This window comes from Rhizophagus irregularis, chromosome 6 (assembly GCF_026210795.1).
Source record: "Rhizophagus irregularis chromosome 6, complete sequence".
Classification (NCBI taxonomy): Eukaryota; Fungi; Glomeromycota; class Glomeromycetes; order Glomerales; family Glomeraceae; genus Rhizophagus; species Rhizophagus irregularis.
In genome coordinates this window covers 2,028,753-2,044,887 of record NC_089434.1, presented here as the reverse complement: position 1 = coordinate 2,044,887, position 16,135 = coordinate 2,028,753, and the positions used below count along the sequence as shown (strand labels likewise).

Sequence of the window (16,135 nt, the reverse complement as noted above, 5' to 3'; positions counted from 1 at the left end):
GCCCTATTCTTTAATATTCCCACAATCACATCCAATACCTTCCTCACACCTTTAAATGATACATCTCCAAATCCTTTTAAAAACACCATCGATTGATGAAAGGTAATTTGTCGCCTTTTGGTATAACTCCGGGAGTGTACAGTAGGAAATGTCGGTCCTGGCCCGTTGTGATGATTTCATATATATAATCGAAGTCATCTTCACTCCTCCTCCTCTTGTTCGTCTCGAGCTGTTTAATATTCTGGGCGAGGCCTACAGGTATTTAATGTCTTTATTTCAGAATATACTATTATTTTAAACAATTCCGATACAGGAAGTCATTAACTCAAAATATTTTATTAGTGTATCGAATTTTAAAAATTTGATTAAGTAACATCCTCTTGAAAAAAAATTTTCCTGTTCAGAACATTAGAAAAATTTTCATCTATTAAAAAACTGAATACATTGAATTGGAGATCTTGTGCCAACAATTTGGGAAACCTTGATCCATCTTTTTCCATGTTCTTTGATTGCTTTTTTAAATAAATTTATTTCAATATCGTTCCATCTACCTAATTTAAAATTGGGATTCGTTGATGCATTACACTTATGATGTTTCCTAATATCAAACAAGGACCGATCAGGAAACTCATCCGCTATTTTACGCCAATCTTGTTTGTATTTTAAAATGGATACACGAAGTTTTTCAGTTTCTTCTTTCGTCCAAGGTTTGGATATAAGAACTTCGTATCTATTCAAACATCGATGATAAGTTCTACCGATTACATCACTTATCATTTTCCATTTACGCCCATAATTTTTAATCAACTTAAGTAGTATTTCATCTTCAATTGATTCCCATCTCAAAAGTATCTGACCATAATCTTTTGTATCAAATAATTTTTCTATTTCTTTCCATTTCCCAACTCCATATTTTTCTATTCATACTTTAAAATTTTATCCTCTTCTTCTGTCCTAGGTCTAGACATATTTCTATTAATAATACTCCATCTTATTTGAACAGCAATTGGTGTTCGTGATAATGGAAAATAATTGTCGGAAATATATTTCCACTTGTTTCCATGTTTGTTCACTGCAATACGAAGTGTTTCCAATTCTTCTTCTGTCCATCTATGGATCTTTGGTCTATTTTGAACGAATCGTATATTAGGATTTGAAATTCTACATTTTTTAAAAAAATGTATAGATGATAAATATAATGTATGAAGAAAATTCATCCTTTTTTTAAAAAAATAATAAATAAATAAATAAAATTACGTAAGCTAGGAGCATCCTTATCCTGGGCCACGGTCCAGATGCTTATCCTGGACCAGCAAATCTAATTGGATGAGATTGTTTTGTGTAACATTTGTCTTGGAAAAAAAAACAATTCGCGTTTTTTTTTAAAAAAAAGGTACGAAATGCCTTTTTTTAAAGCATTTAATACTACCATTTTAAAGTAATATGTTATTTAAAATTTGTACTTTGGTATGCATTTTATTAAACTTTATTAATAAATAAGTAAAATTGCATATATAACTTTATAAAAAAGGTCTTTACATTATTTTTTACTGTAATTTTATTATTAAAATTATTTTAACGTTAATATCAAAACAAAAGTACAAAGTAATAGTATTATATTAGCTTTAAAAGTTTTGTTATAAATGTGTAATTTACAACCTTTTTTGAACAACTTTGCTTAACCCCAAAACTTAAAAAAAAAACACTTGATTTCCAGAATAATATCAATATATCATAAAACTCTTCAAAAAGAAAATAAAAAACATTTAGTATTATCATAAAACTACAATAAATACAATTAAAATTAAAATATACAAACTGAAATGAAATATGAAATACTAAGTACTAACATACCACAAAAAAGAATAGAGAAAGAGTGAAAGATAGGAAGAGTAAGAGATAAAATAAATTATGCCGGAGTTATGTAATAAAAGGGCTGATTAGCCAATCAAAAGTTGACTGGTCCAGAATAAGCATCTGGACCGGTGGATCAGGTTAAGGATGGCCATGGACTAATGGAGCAAATGGAGTATTGTACGGTCACGTGTCTACAAGTTTATATATCGGATAATCACATTATAGGTTCCATCGGGTTAGTGCGATCAACATGTTCCATAAATTCATTTCAATTTTTTTCATTAATTTGCTTGTCCTTCTAATAAAAAAATCTTTCGTTACAATATCATGTCCTTTGTAGCAGTTGCTCAATTTTGCGCATCAAACTTGATTATAAAAAATCTTAAAACTTGCGTTGAATTACTTGAGAAAGCATCAAGAGATGGTGCCAAGGTATTATCTATCTCTTTTTATCAAATTTCATATTTTTTTTAAAAAAAAAATTTTAAAATCTAAATTTGTTAATTAATCTTATTATTTTACTTTGAACGGTAAAAGATGGTATTTTTTCCGGAGACTTCAGATTTCATTGCTAAGGATTCTGAAGAAACCTTGTCATTAGCATTATCAATCAATAGTAGTCCGTTTGTAAATGGTATTAAGGATGCTGCTATGAAAAAAAACATTTGGGTTTCAATGGGAGTTCATGAATTAGTTGCGTATTTTTTATTTATTTTTTATTTTTAATACTTTCATAATTATTGTACTAAAAATTTTTTTTTTAAAATTAGAGTCACGACCCTAAAAGAATTTATAATACTCATTTATTAATAGATTCTCAAGGATCAATCATTGAGACATATCGAAAACTTCATTTATTTGATATAAATATTAAAGATGGACCAATTCATTTAGAGAGTGAATCAACAATACGTGGAGAAAAAATTTGCAATCCTATACCTACACCTTTAGGAAATTTAGGGTTAATGATTTGTTATGATTTAAGATTTCCAGAATTATCTTTAGAATTAAGGAAGAAAGGTGCGGATATTTTAGCGTATTCATCAGCATTTACTGTCAAGACTGGACAGGCTCATTGGGGTAAATTATAAAGTTTTATTATGTGTTGACTCCTTTAAATTATGTTATCAATCTTTTATAATTATTTTGATCAAACTTTTTTTTTAGAGGTGTTATTACGTGCTAGAGCTATAGAAAATCAATGTTATGTTATCGCTAGGTAAATGAACTCACAAATTTCATCATTTAAATATAATTTACTAATATATTTTTGCTTTTTATAGTGCTCAAATTGGGCGACATAATGAAAAACGTATTAGTTATGGACACGCAATGGTAAATATTATTTGTATCTTTGTCTTATTTTAAGTTTAAATTTATCACTCATTTCTTATGTTTAATTTCTTTTCCTATAGATTGTGGATCCGTGGGGTACTGTACTAGCAAGATGTCCTGAAACAAGTGAACCATCATTAGCTTATGCCGAAATAGATCTTGATAGATTGAAAAGAATTAGGGCAGAAATGCCTGTATTAAATCATCGTAGAACTGATATATTTGGTTAACTTTAGTATTTTGATTTTATTTAGTTATTTTGTATTCTGTAAAAAAAAAGAAATATAAAATATTTTAAATTAACTTGTACAAATATGAAGGAAACTTATTTCCGCAACTTCATTTTTTTTAAAAAAACATGATCAGAAAATTCCAAAAGGTTTTACAAGAATATTTCTGGAAAAGTATTACTCCAGAGCTAACGTACATAAGAACTGGAGACAGTGTATACATTTTCCTGGAGCTTTGTATATTTTTCCAGGGGCTGTTTATCCTAACGTTGTGATGAACTAGGTATTTTCTAGGCAAAATTTTTCATTTCTGGAATGATTTAAAAATTTTAATCAAAAATTTATTTATAGGTGACATATGAGGCTGCTATATTTACTCTGCAGACAAATTTTTCCGAAAAGAGATTCATATTCTGAGAATCCAAATATTTCTGATGTACCTTTGCTTTGCTTTTGATTAGCTAATTTTCCATGTGTAAGAAATATTATCAATAAACTTGATTTTATCCTACTTAAATTTCTTTTATCTATTCAGAAGTTTTACAAAATATACCACATATTTTATAATATTTTGTTAGAAATGGAATAAAATATCAGTTGTATACACATTCTTATACAGTTCATAATTTTAATATCAAGCATCTTATAAGTAATTATTATTAACCCAATATATCTAATAATGAACATATCAGTACAAAAAAGAAAGAAGTGTTTATGGTTCTGTTTTTTTTAGTTATGAAACTTGAATATTCAAGTATACTATATATTATAATTACAATAACAATACAACTTATAAAAAAAAGTTATATATGATGTATCTTTTAGACTTTGAAACAAAATTATCAAACATACTAATTTTCCAAAATACTAAAAAAACATTGTTAAAATTGCTAGTAGTATGAGTTATTCAGTAGTAATTAGAATGTATATACATTTAAACTTCTTAGATAGCTAAATAAAAGTGTTATAATAGTACTAATAGTTTTGATGTAATTTATTGTTTCTTAGCAATTGCAGAATGACTTTTATTAGTAGTAGATTTTAAAGTAAATGTAATTTTCTTTTTCTTTTTTTCATAATAGAAGTAAATAAGTTTAGTCTGCTGAAGTCACTATTTAAATCCTATTTAATTATATTTGTATATAAATCTGCTTGTTCTTTCTTTTAAAACTAAAAGGGATGGCTTTTACATTAAAAAAATTAATTAGTTTCTCTGATTATATTACAACTTGTGATTGGTGATTTTAAATTTTCAGAAATTTCCATATTTATCGTAGTATAGAAAACAAGTCCTACATTTTCCCTATTTTATTTATTTTGTACCTTGTAACGCAAAGGTTATTTAAGTAAATAATTATTTTATTTTTATATTTTTTATATATGTACTCTGGGAAGTTCCCATTCAAAGATCTTCAAAACACTTGCAACAAATACTCTTTTGTGGTAACGATCTGCTCATACGTTTAAGGAAATACTTTGGGTGAAATTTTAAATAATCATTAATCATTAATCATTAATCATTAATCATTATTGAGTAGAGTAGCGCCCCACCCTCCCACCTGGTGAACTTGGGTTTTATTATTAGTGTAATTTCTGCTGTATTTGGTATACTATTGAATTATGATAATAATGTTACATTATTTTTTATACTTACTGTATGAATATTATTAAATCTGATATTAATTTTATATTAAAAATACTGAGTAGTCTTAAATATAATTGTTGAAGTCTTTTACTCTAAAACTTCTGAGAGTATACTGAAATGCTGAATATAATTCTTTAAAGGATTCTAATTCATAACTACATAAATTTTTAATGGTATTTATTAAAGTAACTTCTGAAATATCAGTATTATATTATTCTAGAGCAACCTTTATAAGTTCAAAAAAGAGATATTTCTAAAGTTATATATTAGTTATTTAACCTTTAAAAGGTTTACTATCAGTTAGTTATAATGCTAAAAAGTTATTTTTCATTAAAAATAGTACTGATAGTTTTTCTTGAAAAAAATGGTCTATATAATTATTGAAAAAAGTTTTCCTTATAATTAAAATTATAATTTTAAATAAAATATATAATAAATATAAGTTAAAAGTTATATTCTACATAAATAAAATCAAATTTAAAAATTTTCAAATTAAATCTAAATTAAATTACACAAATCTAAATTTGATTTAAATTTAAATTAAATTAAATTAACTTAAATCAAATTATTTAAATTAGTTAATTAGATTTAAAATTTAATTTAATTTAAATTTGAAATTTGATTTGAAATTTAATTTGAGTTTGAGATTTGATTCAAATTTAAAATTCAATTTGAATTTAAGATTTAATTTAAAAAATTTGATTTGATTCAGATTTAATATTCAATTTGAATTTAAGACTTAATTTATTAAGAGATTCAATTTAAATTTGAGAATTGATTTTAAATTTATAATTTAATTAGTATTCAAGTTTTATTAGTTTTAATTAAATTTTTTTTGATTTAAATTCAAATTTGAATCTAAATTTAAGATTGGAATTTGATTTACAAATCAAAAATTATCAAATCAAACCAAATCAAATCAAATCTGAAAAAGTTATAAATTGTCTTTTTCTTAATATAAAATCATATGATTGTGATTAAATTCAAGACACAAAAAAAATACATCACTTTTATAGTATTGATTAACCTTAATAAAACAGCTATAAGAGCATGAAATAATGGAGCTTAGATTACTTCTCTTGGAGATATACCCATTAAATAGTTTCTGGCCAATTGGAATTTTAAACAAAAAAAGAAATGGAAATGATTTCAGGCTATATATATTGATAGGAATTTTTGCTTTTATTACCACAAAAATATTATATCTAAATGATCCTATATATTTACTTACTTCTTATACAGGACCCAAACAATACTAATACAACTTACACTTGAATTTGCTTAGAGTTTATATTAAAATTTTTCAAAAGTTGCATATTACAGGGATATTTTCAAAAATTTCATTATCTACATATCCCTGTTTTTAACACAACCAGTGATTTGATTTTAATAAAATTTATATCATTGGATTTGCCTTGATAAGAGGATTCTAATAATAGTAAAATCGCATTTCTAGCTTCAATATTAACAGAGTTATGTCATAAAATATATTTTACTTCAATATAACAGGTTTTTATTAAGATCATCTGCTAAGTGTTATCACCGATTTGGTTTGGAGTAATAATTAATGTCAGAGATGTCAAATTGAAACAGTTGTAATAAAAAGGCCAAGTAATAAGATTATAAGTGTCTTAATAATATTGTAATAAAATATAAGAGTATCACTAATAATTCTCAGTAGAAAATTAATAATGTTAGTAAACAAATATAAGAATTTCTTAAAGATAAAAATCTATCAAACAAATAATAACAAACACAAAAATAAAACAAGTAAAACACACAAAAAGTTTACTACAAAGATAAAACTAACAAACAAATTATACTCAGGTGTTAACAGCTTTTATTCAAAAGAAATATTGCTTTATATATGTTTATATTTTCACACATGACAGTTTGAACTTATCAATATTATCCTATTATCTAATATGATTAATCAATCAATTGTTCCTTTTTCATTGCAATTATCTGCAAAAACCTTTCCATTACCATTTTGTATAAGTTCCATGTATCTATATGATTCATCAAGTATGTAAATTTCAAGAAACTTCTCTAGATAAACTAATAAAGCAATTTTCTAAGGTTATAAATATTAAACTGATACTTATAATTGAATACTTATGAGTCAAAAGTAATAATAATACTAAAAGTGGTTAATTAATGTAAATAACTAATAAACTAAAATATATTATAAGAAATGTTTCATATTGTAATAAACTCAGCCATTAGGATTTTCTGCGTACTACATCATGTGACTTGTTCAATCTTCAACTATTTTTCATGGGTAACCCTAACAATAATCTTTAATTAATTCTATCTTAAGCAAAAATTTTGGTAACATGCTAAGCAAAAAAACGATTATTCATAATCACCTGTATATTAAAATAACTATATTAGGTTTATCTTTAATAATATCTTCTCTCTTTCCAGTCTATGTCCACTTGATGATTGCTAGTATTTAGTATTATAATTAAATAAAGAATGCGTTTACCATAAAAAGTGGTATAGATACAGTATAGAAAAGTATTTAAGAAAAGATATAAAATGCAGATGCAAATAACGAAATTTTGAAGTTTTTGTTTATGGTTTTAAAAATTAATAATACCATGCTCATTCTAGATTTGAATTGGATAATTAATATAAAATATTTACCTTGTCTCTTCCAATAAGTGTAACGTTGTATAGGAGATTTTGTTCCTATAAATTTTGCCACCTTCCAATCATTTCCAAATTCTTTAAAACAGCTTCAAATCTCTTAATTTCAAAAGTATTCCATACGTTAACAAAAGGATTTAATTTTGCATTTGTTTGATAATATACTTTTAATAATATTTCAGACCAATTTTCACCATGTCCAATAATAGCATTATTCAATCTAATTTTTTCTTCTTTGGTCCAAGGTTTAGGCGGATTCGTAAGAATTTCATTATTTCATTAATTATATCTTTTCATTTCATTGGGTTGTCATAAAGAAAGGATAAGGAGAATAGGTATATAGTTTGATAAACAGAATTTGTACGAGTGCGCAGAAAATAAAGCCTTAAATAAAGATAATATTTAAAACCTTTTATTTACGTGTGATAAGGACTACACTTGATATCATGCGATGCGAATCGTAAATTATCATATTTGATGTTTGATTTTATTTATTTATTTTTTTTTTTCAAGATTAATAACGTATAAAACGTATAAAAATATATTAATTTCTATTAATCTCTAAAAAAATTACTAATTATCTAAAACGACGACAAATCCTTAAATTAGAAATATCTATAGTTAGATAGTTGCCAATGGATTAAGTTAAAATTTTCTTCCGTAACCATTACCACGATTTCCATTTGATCTTCCTCCTCCGTATCCATTTCCTCTACCATTCTTATTACTACTATTAAACCCACCATTCCTATTTCCACCACTTCCGTTTCTAAAATTCCCACTGCCATTTCTTCCCCATGCATTCCTTCCATTATTATTTTTATTTTCTTGTAATTCAGGTAACTCTTTAGCTATTTCCAAAGTAGTAGTCTTACTATTATACCATGGCCTTCCGCCTATACTAATAACTCCATCTTCACTTACACTTAAATGATCAGAAACAATATCGCATACAACGCCTTCACTGTCTTTTGTTAATCTAAAAGCAATAACATCATTTTCCGGTATGTTGGAAAATTGTTTTTTAAAAATATTTCTAACATAACTTCCATGTCTAATAGGATAATTAAACTTAAATAATATAGTTGTATATCCTTCAGTAGCACTCATCAAGCTTCTCTTCTTTATACCACTAGAATATCCACTTATATAAGCTAATGCTGCACTTAATGCTTCAATAGCACCTTGTTTCTCAATTAATTCTTTTGCTGTAGAATTAAAATATGGTAAAACACTTGATTCAACAGATTCTAAATTTTTTATCGCGTCATTTGCTGTAGCTGAAATAATATCTTGTGGTTGTGGAGGGCCAACCACTTGAAATTGTATTCTTGCACCTCTTTCTACAACTTGTAGCAAGTATTCATCTTGTGGTTTAAAGAATGTTACAGCTTTACCTTGACGTCCCGCTCTAGCTGTTCTACCTGCACGATGCACGTAAGTTTCAACGTCCTTTGGTGGTTCACAATTGATCACTAGATCTAGTAATTAAAGATAATAATTTGATTATTCGACAATATTAGATAATTAAGAAACAACTTGACATAATCATTTATTACTTATAACTTACCAACTTGAGGTATATCAATTCCTCTCGCTAAAACATCAGTACAAATAATACATTTGAATTTTCCATTTCTGAAGCCTTTCAAAGTTGTTTCTCTCTGTGACTGTGCAATATCTCCATGCAAGACTTGAGCATCTTGTTTCAATTTATCATTAAGTACAAGCTCTATAGGGATAGTATAAAAAAAAAAATTTTTTTTTAATAAACGATTGATATATCAAAACATATCGTAACTTAGAAAGACATAATGTAATTACCATTTGCATCGTTTTTCGTATTGCAAAAAATAACACAAGATCCCAATCCAGCATAACAAGTAACGACGTCTCCAATAATGTCTTTTCTGGAAGCCCAGGAAGAACGAATCGCATAATGACAAATATTTTCTAAAACAATAAAAAATTTTTTAATATTCTGTATAATCCTATTGAAATTTCATGTCATTTTGTAACCATACCATTAGTTTTGTTATCAGAATTTCCAACCAAATCCACATTAATATAATCATTTTTCAAGTATTTCTTTACGGTTTGTTTGACCCAATCAGGAACCGTAGCGGAAAACAATAGTGTTTGATAATCAACACCTTTTCCTTGTTTTTCTTTTTGACTTTTTACATGTTGTAAAATGGTTTCCATATTTTCAGCAAATCCAATATCTAACATTTGATCAGCTTCATCCAAACAAATAAATTTCAAATCTCCTAATTTTAAATTACCACGATTGATTTGATCTAATAATCGACCTGGTGCTCCCACTATCACGTCAGTTCCTTCACGTAGCCCTTGATTTTGGATATCATATGACTTACCTCCTAGGATAGGAAGAGATTTTAAAGTTGGAGAAATAAATTCAAATTCTGACAAAATTTGATTTGCTAAATCACGAGTTGGAGTCATAACCATAACTCTCGGAGAACGTCCACGACGTTTACTGGCAAAATTATCCTTTTGGTTTTGAGCTAAAAGAATTTCGGTAATTGGTAAAACAAATGCCAAAGTTTTGCCCGTTCCAGTCTGTAATAAAAAATATGTTAAATAAAATAAAATATATGGAAATGTAAGTTATCATGCTTGCCTTTGCTCTAGCCAAAACATCTTTTCCATCATAAATCATATCAAAAGTAGCAGCTTGTATAGGAAATAATGCTTCAATTTCACGCTTCTTTAACAAATCTATAGTTGTTTGCGACAACCTGTAAGTGCTTAATCTTAAATTCTCAGGAATCTCTTTTTCTACTCCATTCTCTTTTACATCTGATTCTAAGGAATTTTCCATTTCAAAACCTTGATCGTCATCTACTATAACTGAGGCTGGATCTTTTTCACTTAATTTGCGTTTCTTTGAATTTGGTGGCTTAGTTAATGAGGAAGATTCACTCTTTCCATTAATATCTAATATTTCATCATCATCTTGTTCTTGTTCTTCATCATGTTTCTTACGTTTTGATTTAGTTGAAGTTAAAGAAGAATCAGAATTTTTAGAATCTTTACGTTTTTTCTTATAATGTTCATCATTATCCAACTTTTCTTTTTTGATTTTAGATTTTGATTTCTTTTTTTCGTAAGTTACGTTATCATTGGGTTCGTTACTTTGAGAATCTAGTTCATTTCTCTTTGATTTTTTACCTTTGTTAAGAGCATAATTTAAATCACTTTTAACAGCAATAGCTGAAGCAGGCATTTTTTAATATTATTATTATGTTAGAGAGATATTTTATTTTATTTTTTTTTTTAAAAAAAAAAGGATACTTATATCGAAAAAAATTTTTTTTGTTGATCAAAACGTGTGATACAAACTATTAACAAGTCATGGGGATACAAGATTTGAATAAAAGTAATTCTCAATTCGCATTAACCAGAAAAGAAATAAGTTAAAGTATACAGCAGATTTTTTAATTCTGTTATTATCTATTTATTTTATACAAATTGATTATCCGATTTTCAATTTTCATTACACAGGAAAAAAAAATTTAAAAATTTAAAAAATTTATTAAATATTTATATTTGTTAGAAGTATTGCTCAAAAGATATAGAAAAAAAATACAATATATAATATACAAAGAATATATAATATTCATATACAAAATTCGTTACGATTACATCTTCAGTAAACGGAATCCACCTATAGCATTTGAATTTAATATAATCAATTTGTAATTTTTCCTAGTTATTTTGATTTTTTTCATTTGGTACGGGAACCTACAAAAAATAAATCAATAAAACAGATTAAAAAAAAATACAATAAAAATATAAAATTTCGAAATTTTTTTTTTTTTTTTTTTTACGAAGTTGTAATATAAATAAATACCTTATTATCATTATAAATATTCATACCCAATTTTTGTAAAATTTCTATGGCCTTAGGTTGGTTGGTTAAAGCTGCCAGTCTTAAATATTTTTTACCTAATTCAACATTTTGTGGTACACCAAGTTTTCCATTTAAATATAAATCTCCAAGATTGAATTGTGCTGTAGAATTCTGATTTTCAGCAGCTTTGGTTAAATATTCAATAAAAACTTTTCGATCAAATTTAGAACCTTGATTACCAACTAAACTAAAAGCATAACGTAATTGAGCATCAGCTAAACCATCATCAGCAGCTTCTTTAAATAGCGTAGAAGCTTGCTTACGATCCTTTTGACCTGCATAACCTTCCCATAAATAATAACCTTTCCAATATTTTGCTTTTGTACTACCCAAATTTGTATGCTCACAAAATATATCCCATGCTTTAGTTGTCTCCTTTTTTTTATGAGCTGAGATACCATCATCTAAAGTAGGAATTTCTGGTATCGAATCAAGACTAAAATCATCTTCAAATTCTGGTAAATCTTCTCCTCCCTGATCACTTACTGATACTGGATCATTTTTATATAGTGTTCCATCAAGATCTATTGTTTTATCCGGTTTAAGAGCCGGAGAATTACTCCTTGGATCATAATATTTTTGAGCCAATTTATTTAATTCCATAAATAAAAATTGAAGTGATGCTCTTATTTGTGAATCATCTTGCCAAGCTAAAGGAAGAAAAGTTGTTGTAATTAAAATTAATATATTTAATTTGAATATTAAGCGTTCAAAAAAAAAAAAAATTAAAAATTCTTATGCTTACCCGCTACTATGATTTGTTTATATTCTTGTTGAAGTTCTTCAATTTCAGGTTTATCTCTACCAAATACAAGTCTCTCTCTTTTTCCAGATAATACCCACTCTTTGATTCTTTCCATATTCCAATTTTCATAAGGAATTTTCTCAAATGCAAGCTCCCACAGTAACATTCCAAAGCTAAACAATTATTATTTTCAGAAAGATCAGAAATTCGAAATTAAAAAAAAAGAAAATATTTCGCCTTGCTCATTTTTACCTAAAGATTTCACATTTAGTATTGTATGGTTGGTCTTTTGCAAGTTTCAATTTTTCAGGAGCTAACCAATGAACAACATCTGTTAATTCTGTCATGCTTGTTGTGGCTGACGTTGTTAAGCGGGCATATTCGAATCCCGTAATTTTTGGTTCCAAACGTAATGTCATCATTATGTTTGCACATCGAATATCATGATGAAGAATTGAACAAGTGTGCAAAAATGTTATTCCACGACAAATATCAAGTGCAATCTGAACCTATTATTGAAAGAATTATTTTCGTTATATCGGTTTTTCGCAACAAATTAAAAGATAATTAAATATTACTTACTTTTGATGGCCAAGCAATATCATAGGTATTGTATACTTCTCTTAAGCTTCCTAATTCTGCCCACTCTACTACCATCACCATCTGATTATCTAAATGAGAAAGTCCATAAAATTTCAATATATTTGGAGAATCTCTTAATTTTCCAAGTATAGCTAGTTGGGCTTGTATTTTATTCGCTTGAGGAGAATCGTCTTCAGGAATCGCTCTTGGTATACAAGCAACTTCCATAGCTTTATAAGATTTTTTATAAATAAAGGGTTCCTTTTTACCACGACAATCTGTTTTCTTTCCAACTAAAGGGTCCATGATATCTTTTGGTTCAATTGTTGTCGCTTTAAGTGTTTCAGATATTGGTAAATCAGGTCTCCTTTGGTCCTTTAATTGGTCCACTTTGTTTTTCATAATAATTACTTCTTGAAGAACTGTATTTATTGTATCATTTTGTTCAATAATACCACCTTGAATCTCTTTTAAAAACTATGGCGAAATAAACGATAATAATTATGAGAAAAAAAAGTTCAAAAATAACAATAAAATAATAAAATAATTTTTTTTAAATACCTTATTCATTTGAGCGATATCTTCGTTGAGACTTTCTTGATCAAGTCTTCTTTGTTCATCATTAGCAATGGCCATAGTAAAACTTAAATCGCTCATGACAGCCTCAAATTCTTTAATTAAATGATGAAATTTATCTTTAATGGCGGTAGCTTTAACATATTTTTTGAAACCTTGAATCTGTGATACATCCTTAATGAAAGATCTAATTTTTTTCATAACATCAACGAAACGTAAAAATGCTTTATAATATTCTGAATCTCGAAATTTACTTTCATTTTCTTGTTTACGCCTTTTTAAAGTTCTTATAGCCCAATCAGCAGTTTCAACTCTATCCATCAGAGAATTGCAAATTTTTTTATTGTACTGCGCATCTTCATATATTTTTATACATTCACTTATAACTATTGTTACTGTCGCTATTAAAGGTACAAATGGTTTTATAGCATCTCCTACTGATCCTACAACTCCTAATACTTGTCTTGTTGTTCCACTTGTGCCTCCTATAGAAGCTGCACTATTAGCCATTGAAACGGCACCTGATACAAAGTCTGTTGAATTTTCTATTGCATCTCTCCCTTTCATTTTTAAGTTAATAAAATTGCATTAAAAGAGGGAGAAAATTTTTTTTCAATTATCCGTTATAAAGCAATTAAAAAAAAATTAAAATTTAAATGTTAAAAATATTCAGAAAAAGGAATGAAGCGACTTTTTTATATCATGCAGTCCGGATTATCAATTCCGACTTCGCAAATTCTTTTATAAGTTGCGAAACGCAACACAGCATTCAATCCCGTGATCATGTTTATCTGATTAAACTTTAAATGAATTAATTAAGTTGCGTAACAAATTTTTTCAGCCCTACGATTATGTATTGTAACATTAACATTGTGGTTATCCCACATCTTAAATAGAAATGTCCTATAACTTTACTTTTCTATAGGTAATAGCTTCCATAAAAGACAAAAACGATGGATTTTGGAAGTGTATTGTTTTTGGGGAGACAATATTAACGAATTCACGGTTCTGATATCTTGGTTAACCAAATCCAAATTATATTTAAAGATGAACGTTTTGCTATATCTGTTATCATAAAATATCGTATATTACACTAATTTAATTTGGGTCAAATTATTTAATGAGTAATTATACCAATTTTCAGGTTCCTACGAAGTTCGAATTGATTTTATCAAGAGATATTTTGTGTTGAGAAAAGTGTAAAAGAGAAAGAGTTTTGGTTAATTATCAAATTTCACACATAAGTTGTAACCTTAATTATAGTAGATTTATAGAAAAATTTATTTATGCATTCCGTACCGAAATTAGATTAGTAATAAGGTTACATTATTTTTCTTCAGGTTACTTTTATCGGGGAGGGATCTTTTTAGTTTCTTTTTTTTAAGAACGTTATTTAATGCTTTAGGGTTAGGGAATTATGATTAGGGTTTGGGTTTCGCTGGAGTTGTTAAATTTGATGGTGTCATTTATGTCATTTTTTGATTATAAATCAAATCAATTTGTAATAAGCTCAATAAACTAAACTCTCTCTTATTCTCTTTTTTTCAGCTCCGAGTATACAGACTATTCCGTATCAAGTTGATTAAAAGACTGAAATGAATAAAAATATAGGACAAACCTTCGTTCGGGAATATTTATTTAATCGTATTTTAAAATTATTAAAATAATATAAAATAATATCTTTATTTATATGTATAATATAGAAAGTTTTAATATTATTTAACGCGCTTATCTATGCGTATAGATACCCTCATACCCGCCTTGTTTGATCTCGCCAACCGTTGAAGAATTTCAGAAATCGTTAGATATTGTCACTATCGAGATAAGTAACAACTATTTTGCGGATAACTATAAAGTATGTATAAAAAGATTTTTTTTTTTTACTTTTTGCAACATTTAAATAATAATACGAAAATTTGACCAAATAATTAATGAGGATTCTCGGAATTCTCTGAAAATTGTAATCATAAGAATATTATAGTAATATATTGTTCAGGACATAAGCAGGGTCTACATCAGTTTGACGACATTTAATTGACCGAACCCAAGTGCGGTTATCGATGAATAAAATAACCATGAGGCGCTTGAAATAATTCCAGCCAGCATTCCGTAGTTCCGCCTTTTGACTCCCACTACATTTTTGCAAATTACTTGCTTATAAAATATTCAAATTTTACAATTTTTAACCGAGTTGTTTAAGGTTAAAAGAAGTTGCTAATTTCTCTCGTGATTATTAATCATAGAAATAATTTTATCTCATGTTTTAGAATCCGATAAAAACATTTTCTTCTTTGAATTATTATTAGGTAATGTTCAAAAAAAAAATTTGATATGGGAAGTCTATTATCTACAGCAGCTTATAGATTGCTTTTTTTAGCTGATTTTTATACCATTAAACGCTTTATTTAATATAGCATTAGCCTGCACATATTAATTAGTAATCAATAAGCAGCAAAAGATTAATTATAATTTCGGTCAATAATCAATATAAATGAAGTATTTTTAACTAGCATACATCAATTTATAAAACAATCAACTTAAGTGCTGAACTTAATGTACGAGTACATTACAGTATT

The 16,135-nt window shown here is 27.0% G+C and overlaps 4 protein-coding genes across 4 annotated transcripts; 1 reads left to right on the top strand and 3 right to left on the bottom strand.

Moving 5' to 3' along the window:
* Nucleotides 1–420: 420 nt before the first annotated feature.
* On the bottom strand, nucleotides 421–1,217 carry OCT59_026180 (uncharacterized protein; the record flags this gene model as incomplete). Its single annotated transcript, XM_066142996.1, has 2 exons — nucleotides 421–730; nucleotides 928–1,217. The coding sequence occupies 2 exons, from the start codon at nucleotides 1,215–1,217 to the stop codon at nucleotides 421–423; spliced, it is 600 nt and encodes a 199-aa protein (XP_065992558.1).
* A 905-nt stretch (nucleotides 1,218–2,122) lies between these two features.
* Nucleotides 2,123–3,947, top strand: OCT59_026179 (uncharacterized protein). The gene is made up of 7 exons (XM_025309166.2): nucleotides 2,123–2,289; nucleotides 2,395–2,550; nucleotides 2,628–2,937; nucleotides 3,025–3,076; nucleotides 3,141–3,192; nucleotides 3,273–3,705; nucleotides 3,774–3,947. The coding sequence occupies exons 1-6, from the start codon at nucleotides 2,185–2,187 to the stop codon at nucleotides 3,420–3,422; spliced, it is 825 nt and encodes a 274-aa protein (XP_025182258.1). The 5' UTR covers nucleotides 2,123–2,184; the 3' UTR covers nucleotides 3,423–3,705; nucleotides 3,774–3,947.
* A 4,281-nt stretch (nucleotides 3,948–8,228) lies between these two features.
* On the bottom strand, nucleotides 8,229–11,039 carry OCT59_026178 (uncharacterized protein). Its single transcript, XM_025315722.2, has 5 exons — nucleotides 10,364–11,039; nucleotides 9,744–10,302; nucleotides 9,544–9,672; nucleotides 9,290–9,451; nucleotides 8,229–9,200 (listed from the first exon to the last, which is right to left on the bottom strand). The coding sequence occupies exons 1-5, from the start codon at nucleotides 10,967–10,969 to the stop codon at nucleotides 8,365–8,367; spliced, it is 2,292 nt and encodes a 763-aa protein (XP_025182259.1). The 5' UTR covers nucleotides 10,970–11,039; the 3' UTR covers nucleotides 8,229–8,364.
* Nucleotides 11,040–11,243: 204 nt separating this feature from the next.
* On the bottom strand, nucleotides 11,244–14,220 carry OCT59_026177 (uncharacterized protein). Its single transcript, XM_025331791.2, has 6 exons — nucleotides 13,545–14,220; nucleotides 12,984–13,460; nucleotides 12,654–12,910; nucleotides 12,402–12,574; nucleotides 11,597–12,306; nucleotides 11,244–11,487 (listed from the first exon to the last, which is right to left on the bottom strand). The coding sequence occupies exons 1-6, from the start codon at nucleotides 14,124–14,126 to the stop codon at nucleotides 11,452–11,454; spliced, it is 2,235 nt and encodes a 744-aa protein (XP_025182260.1). The 5' UTR covers nucleotides 14,127–14,220; the 3' UTR covers nucleotides 11,244–11,451.
* Between the last annotated feature and the right edge of the window lie 1,915 nt (nucleotides 14,221–16,135).

Bases quoted from the DNA above. Each gene is read 5' to 3' on its own strand.
- OCT59_026177 (XM_025331791.2), bottom strand. From the start codon at position 14,126: ATGAAAGGGAGAGATGCAATAGAAAATTCAACAGACTTTGTATCAGGT. The intron at 13,461-13,544 runs GTATTTAAAAAA...ATTTCGCCATAG, and splicing joins ATATCGCTCAAATGAATAAG to TTTTTAAAAGAGATTCAAGG. The intron at 12,575-12,653 runs GTAAAAATGAGC...ATAATTGTTTAG, and splicing joins ACTAAATGTGAAATCTTTAG to CTTTGGAATGTTACTGTGGG.
- OCT59_026179 (XM_025309166.2), top strand. From the start codon at position 2,185: ATGTCCTTTGTAGCAGTTGCTCAATTTTGCGCATCAAACTTGATTATA. The intron at 2,551-2,627 runs GTTGCGTATTTT...TTTTAAAATTAG, and splicing joins CAATGGGAGTTCATGAATTA to AGTCACGACCCTAAAAGAAT. The intron at 2,938-3,024 runs GTAAATTATAAA...CTTTTTTTTTAG, and splicing joins GACTGGACAGGCTCATTGGG to AGGTGTTATTACGTGCTAGA.
- OCT59_026178 (XM_025315722.2), bottom strand. From the start codon at position 10,969: ATGCCTGCTTCAGCTATTGCTGTTAAAAGTGATTTAAATTATGCTCTT. The intron at 9,452-9,543 runs GTAATTACATTA...CTATCCCTATAG, and splicing joins TACGAAAAACGATGCAAATG to AGCTTGTACTTAATGATAAA. The intron at 9,201-9,289 runs GTAAGTTATAAG...TTTAATTACTAG, and splicing joins AATTGATATACCTCAAGTTG to ATCTAGTGATCAATTGTGAA.